The sequence below is a fragment of the Alligator sinensis genome, unplaced genomic scaffold (genome assembly GCF_000455745.1).
Source record: "Alligator sinensis unplaced genomic scaffold, ASM45574v1 scaffold221_1, whole genome shotgun sequence".
In the NCBI taxonomy this organism is placed as follows: domain Eukaryota; kingdom Metazoa; phylum Chordata; order Crocodylia; family Alligatoridae; genus Alligator; species Alligator sinensis.
The window spans coordinates 3,101,012-3,108,127 of NW_005841948.1; the positions used below are offsets into that span (position 1 = coordinate 3,101,012).

Sequence of the window (7,116 nt, forward strand, 5' to 3'; positions counted from 1 at the left end):
CAGAGCTGAAGAGATACTACCAAAAATGAAATCCCACATTTTCATCACGAGAATGTGGTAAACAGATTGTATTTGCAGGAGATTGATCTTGGCTGAACCTAGGGATCAAGGCAGAACATAAGAGAGAAGGTAGTCTCCTTGGTACATAAGACCCAGACTGTTCAGAGCAGTGATTCTCAACCAGGGTGCCAGAGCATCTTGGAGTGCCTTGAGAGCTCTTCAATGTTAGCACTGTTTGGCTTGCAAACATAATTCACAAGATAAACCCAGAAGATAAATTCACAAGAGATTTCAAATAGAAACCCATAGTTGTGGTTTGAGTTGTTTGCAACAGAAAAACTGTGCTATTATTTTCCTGTAGTCAAAAAAACCCCTGTCATAAGGTGGGATAACTTGGAAACTTGAAATTGGCCATCATTCCTTTACAGATGGTTTTGCTCTGATTGTTCCTGTGGGCTTGTATGCAAATACTAGGATATAGGCTATAATTTTCTTTGTTAACTAATAGATATTATAGCATTTGCTTTGGAAGATAATCCATTGCTTAAATAACTATAAAGATTTTGTAAACACATAAGAAAAAAAAGGTAGGTTAAAATTTAGATCTATCAATTTCACTGTCCTTTTACTTTAAAATCCTCATTATTACAGTACATTTTTAGTATCAAATGTTATTCTGTTATTTAGGAGGTTTCTGTAGACAGCTTCCTAGATGTTTATATGTAGAGGACAGTGCGGCCTGCTATTCGCCTGACAACAAATTTATGGATATCCATTTTATATATTTGCAGTAGAAGTTTCCTTCATTTATTTATTGTCAACACCTTTGAGAAATAATAATACAAGATAAAATTAGTTCACAATCTAAACAAACAGAGAATAAATTAATGAAAATATGTATCTTATAATGTTATGCATATAACTGATTAATGAAGTTACTTTGTACCTTTTTATGAAAATCTTCAATGTCTTTCAGCCTGTCATTTATGTGTCTACAAAGATTTGAAGCATGCTCTTGTATTTTTTCTTCATATTGTGAACAAAGGACATTTTTGTAGATCAAAAAATCTTGTTGGAGGGAGTCAATCAGCTAAAAATTTAAAGACTGATGTTACATATACAACAAAGAATATTTTTCTGCAATTCTTTCTACTGGTAATAAATAAGATAGCCTGAAAGCAATGTGCACCAGTTTTCATGATTTGTTCAAACATGGCAATAATTGGCCAAATTTGTTGACTTTTAAACCAAATTAAGTACTTGCACATCTTTCTGAAAAGGAGGATTTTGGAAGAACTTCTTGCCAAAAAACAAGTTTTGTTTATACAAGGCAAAATGTCATCATCTTTGCAGGACAAAACAAATCATAAAAAGAAATTACGTGATGTAGTCTCAATGTCACACTTGACATCTCTGTAATATGTTCTTTTTGAGCATGGCATGATCATTCCTGATGGATGATAAAAAGCTAAGATTGGCATTCACAGCAATAGGGTGTAGGCGTGAAAAGGCACTCACCTGTTCAGCTCTACCAAAATAGTAGTCCTTCTTCGTATGGCCAAAAGCAAAAATGTAGGCCCCACACCATTAGGAAGCAGCTAATCTGGGGATTTGAGGGTAACTTTGTTTCACAGGGGGAGCAAGTGTTGAAAGCTGAGGTGTTGCCAGATTTTTAGGCACCCACACCATTAGGAAGCAGCTAGTCTTGGGATTTGAGGGTCACAATGTTGGATGTAGCAGGATTTAGACATCTAAATGCCATGTTAGATACTTAAATAATTTTGTGGATCTGGGACTTAATCTCTCTGGAATTGTTTTTTTACGCCACTAAGAGAATGTTGGATGAGGCAAGTTATGCCCAATGCAATGCCTATACCTCCACACCAAATATAATATTATATAAATGGAAAGATAAAAAAGAAAGAGAGAGAGCGCGTGAAGGAAAAGCCTACTATTAAAGACAAGCCTAGTCAAGAGTTCTTAAGATATAGGCTCCTCTAAAGTCATACAATACTTTCCTTTTCTGAGGTAAACTGTTACCTTCTGTTTTCAAATTAGGAGAAGGAAGTAATCAACTGTCATATCACTTTTATTTTCATACATAATATTGTGCGAATAAGGCTATTGTCCTATTTTACAGTCCCCTTTCCCATGTGTATTATGTACACATTGTCAAATTCACAACAGGTGTTAATTGAGTTGGGCCAATCCCTTCCAGCAATAAATCATTACATTCATGGCTAGAGTCCTAGGAGAAAAAAAATAAGACTTAGGGTCTGATGCTATTTCACCTGTTTGGCATCTGAGGAGCACCAAGCAACATTTAAGCATGTAGGTATGATCCTATTTTGGTCTGAGAAACTGTTAGTGCATCTATTTTGTAATTTCAGTTTAGACTTAAGCACCTAAATTACAAAAAATGGGGAAGAAGGACCTATCTATCTTTTGCCCAATAGCTTAGTAATTGGCCAGGATTTGAGAACATGAGTTGCAGACTCTCTTCAGCCTGAGGGCATTTCCCACGTCCCAGAAAAGTGCCCTTACTTCCACACAATGGGTAGGCAAGGTCTGATGGCATCCTATATTTCTTCAGACATTCTCCTGTTAGATGTCTTGTAGGTGGAATGGGATCTAGGCCTTAGACTATTTACTTACATAGTTGTTGTTCGCCATGTTTAAACTTCTACGATTCTTTATATACTTGTTCAGAGTTTGTTTTTCCTTTTGTTGTTGGGGTTTTTTTTGTTTTGTTTTTTACATAGGCATAACATTCTCTGATTAGGATAACAGGTTTTTCCAGCCTCTTACACAACTACTTCTTTTAATGGGGGTTATTAGCATATTCTATTAGAAGAACAAAGATTTGTGTAATGTAAATGGTAGTGTTAGAGTGGTGCTGTAATTTTAATGAAACATGCATGAGGGCAGAAGAAAAGTTAGATTAGATTTCCTAAATAGTTTAAAGAGTGCAAATTACTTTGACAGAGAATGTATTCTCCAACAAAACAGAGAATACCTTGACAGATATCTGAGAAACTATCTAACCTGTACTAGAGTTTGTGTAGTATTAGTCAGCTCCTTTAGTTCAGCTACTTCTGTGATATCTGTTTGAGTAGCATGGTCTGTGACAAAATAGCCTATTTTTAAGTCATCTGAAATGGAAGGCCTGAAAAAAAAAACAAACAAAAATTATTGAAGATGGATTATTAATTAACTTATGTTCTTAATTAACAAGCTGCCCGTAAGACCTGAATAGCTAACCAGCAATGATTAGCCAAAATATATTTCTTATTGCTTCTCTTAATGTACTTCTTTTAGAGAGATGGGTAGTATTTGATAGAGCAGAATAGGAAGTGTGCTTACAGTCTCCATTGCCTATGTTTGTTTCCACAAAGGGAAGTTTTCTAGTCATATATGCAAACTAAAATATTAGGTTTGTTCTTAAATGTAAGCCCTTGAAAGAGTACACACAACAGGAAAGACTGTATTATGTGACTAATTATACTTGTATATATACACCATTTCTTTAAAATAATTATCAGTCCAAGAGATACTAAATTTTAGAGCTGGGCATACTAGATTTTCTATTGATCAGTCACTGGGATAACAAACTTAAAACACCTCAATGTATTGCATCTCAGAAAAGCCAAAAACCCAGCATCAAGGCACATGACATGTAACTGCTGCCTTCTATACAAACTGCTAACTACCATTTTAAAAAATCCCTAGGTGCAAACTAATTTCCATGTCTAAATTGAGACTGAAAACTGGTATCTCATTTCATTTTCTTTTTAAATGCTATACAACTATAACAATAGACTATGCTTTCCTGTCCCATTCTTGGCCAAATCCCTCCTTTGACCTCACTCAGTCAGCTGACTTAAACCTCTCAGAAATAGTGCATCTGGCTAGTTAAATTAATCTTGAGGGGGAAAAATACGAAGTTTTGACAACACCCCCCTTAAAATATTAAGAGAGTATGGAGGGAAGATCAAGCTGAGATTTCACTTGCCACAGGACAGACATGTCAGCTTAAACTCAAAGTTAAGGCATCTACTCTTAACTGTAAAGCAGTTGGCAAAATGTGATTTAAACTGAGCTCTCCCCTGCCAGCCCCTTTGTTAGGTGAAACAATGCTAGTGGACTAGAATGCTTCCAGAAGCTGCTCCACCATGAGACCCTCTGAAATACTCTGAATGCAAGTGTTATCATATCAAGAACTTTGATCTGTGATCTACGGATTACTGATAGATCACCAGGGATCTATGTGGCTAGTTCATTCCTAGCACTATTTTCATGTTTGATAGCCAGAAACTCTATGTCTAATCCCGGGTCTGTTACTGACTCATTTGACCTCTTGCAATTATAGTTTTCTCAGTCCCCACATGATAGGAAGTTAAAACTCTGCTTCTGAACAAGGCTCTGCCACTGACTCAGTGTCTACCCTGAAGCAAGTCAATTAACCTTTCTGGCTGCATCCATACAAGCGTGGATATACAGTCTGCGATGCCTACATATGCAAAGTGTGACATTCTCCGCATTGCTACCTTACAGCATGGGGGGTTGGGAGGGTTGACCCCAGGAAATCCTGGGGTCAACAAAACCCACACCTTAAAAAAGCAGAGTGGCACATGTGGTGGTAGCGCACACTGCCCAAAACCAGAGCCTGGCCTGCCAGAGCCATGTTCCGGCTGCTGGCCAGGCTCCCAACTGCAGGAGTGCCATGGCTGCAGCTCCCTGAGCTTATCTGCAGGGAAATAAACAGGGGGACACAGCCTCTGTGTACTTTTTCATATCTGTAAAATGGGGCTACTTAACAACCTGGGATGATGGAATTTAAGGACTAAGTGTACTGATTAAATATACCTTTGGAATAAATTTGATTCATCTGGTTAAGAACTCATTTCAAAACAAAACACTTCAAAAATATTTGTTCACTTTTACTCATTCAAAATGGGTGCCTGTTGAAATAGATATTCTTGCATTAAGCAGCAAGAGAGTCTTCAAAGTAGTATAAAATCTTGTTTTTATTCATACACTAATTCTTCAGGCTCAGCCATGACACTTCATGACTACAGGAATTAGAAGAGTAACAACGGGTGGGCAAGTGAGGCATGAGTCCCAGGCACTACCTAAGAAGGGCAGCAGAATGGAACTAGAGGGGCACTTCATCCTCCTGTTCCCAGCCCCTACAGCCCCCCCCGCACCCTTCATTTTCCCTTCAGTCACTCCAGATTCAAGTTCAACAGCGGAGAGGGCAGAGCAGCAATGGCAGAGCAGCAATAGCAGCGTATAGCATGGGCGCAGTAGCAGCCAGAGGTTTGCTGCTGTTGAGGATGGGGTGAATGTAATCTATTTTTGCTTCCAAAAACTGGTGTTTAAATGGCTGTTCATCATGCATATCAGTGGCAAAAAAGGAAGCAACATCTGCCAATTTCAGCAGTGAACCCCTGGCCTCCTTTCCCACACCATGAGCTGCCACCACCCAGGGTAAAGTATAGGCCAGTTCCGCCTCTGACAAGAAAACACATTAGCCCTTAGCGTGTGCTGATAGAACGGAAGGCTTTGAATTGTATTTTCAAAGATTAACTAAATAGCTTATATGCAGAACTCCCTTTGATTTCAGGGTAAATTAGATGTCTAGTGGCTAAGAACCAGTACAAGACTTAGGAACCCATTAGGCATTACAGCACCTAACTTTACATTCCTGGCCACAAGTGAAACCCAAAACCCTGCGTTAGGCACTTGAGCTCTCTATACCAGTGATTCTCAGCCAAGACGGTGTGGCAGCCTGCGGTGCCTTGAAACCCTGTCAAGGGTGCCACACAGTGTTAGCACCAGTGTGTGCGCAATGATTCACAAGATAAACCCAGAGATTTCAAATAGGAATCCATAGTATTAAATGTATTCTGACCTACTGTGTCTTTCTGAGGTCTCTGCAATAAAAAAATTGCTCATTTATTTTTATTATAGAAACACTGTAGAGTGAAAAGTAAGAGCTGGCATTTTCTAAGGGTATCCTGAGTCTAAAATGTTGAGGACCACTGCTCTATACACAGTGGGCAGAATTATCTTAGAAAGCATTTGTTTAGAACAGTAATTCTCAGTCAAGGTGCTCAGAAATCCTTTCAAGGGTACCATGGGGTGCCATGCAATGTTAGCACTATGAGATGTAAAAATGGGATTTACAAGATAAACCCAGAGATTTCAAATAGGAATCCATAGTCATAAAAGCATTCTGACCTACTGTGGCCTTTCTAAGTTCTTTGCAACAGAAGAATTGCTGTATTATTTTTCTGTAGTCAACAAACAAGTACAAAATAAAAGCTAGCATTTTGCTAGGAGAGTCTTCAGCATAAAAAGGTCAAGAACCACTGGTGCAGAACCACTCTTACTCTTCAGACTGACCTTGTTTACATACACAAAAGACCTATCAAGGCTCAATCTAACATGATCAGTTTGCAAAGCCAGAAAAATGAATGATTTGAATAAGTTAATTTTACTCACCCAGTTCCTTTCTATTTTTGTACTATGTCAATAAACCTAGATCAACAACTTAGATTCCACTACTACATAAGTCCCCTCATCAAGAACTTTAAACTAACAGGCTGGTTTGGTTTCTGGTACTGGCCCAGCCCTGTCCACTACTGCGCTCGCCTACCAGAAAAGCAGAGTTGCTGCCCCAGAGTTTGCCGAATGCAAAATAAGCAAGCGGACACAGCTGCCATATCAGAAGAATGCTATTTATTTTAACTAAACGGTATCAAAGAAGATGGCAGGGGAACAGAAAGAGAGCAGCACACACCTTTAAAGGCAGACATCTGAGAAGAACAGGAAGAGAGAGGCAGAGAGACTGACAACTCTTAGAGAGATGCTCCTGAGGACCCCTGGAGGGTTCAGGACACAGCTTCCCAAACTCTTCCTCAGCATGACCCCTCGTCTGGCCCCATCTCCCCACCCACAGCCCCTCCCCCCACCATGTTGCAGCTGCATTTGGGGTTGCGACCCACAGCCTGGGAACCGCTGATTTAGGAACAGGCACAACCCGACGCCGCGAGGGCCTCTCGCACTGCTCAGCACAGCCAGGCCCGCGGGACGAGGGGTGCGGGCGCGAGG

General features: G+C 39.5%; 1 protein-coding gene across 1 annotated transcript in view; it reads right to left on the minus strand.

The window, feature by feature from the left end:
- CUNH10orf67 (chromosome unknown C10orf67 homolog) overlaps positions 1 to 7,116 on the minus strand; it is a 97,522-nt gene that overhangs the window by 90,064 nt on the left and 342 nt on the right. The window contains exons 2-4 of the mRNA XM_025199710.1: positions 7,011 to 7,069; positions 3,046 to 3,166; positions 947 to 1,090 (exon numbers count right to left, since the gene is read on the minus strand). Of these exons, the coding sequence (XP_025055495.1) occupies positions 947 to 1,090; positions 3,046 to 3,166; positions 7,011 to 7,069 (324 nt within the window). The remainder of the gene's footprint in view (positions 1 to 946; positions 1,091 to 3,045; positions 3,167 to 7,010; positions 7,070 to 7,116) is intronic.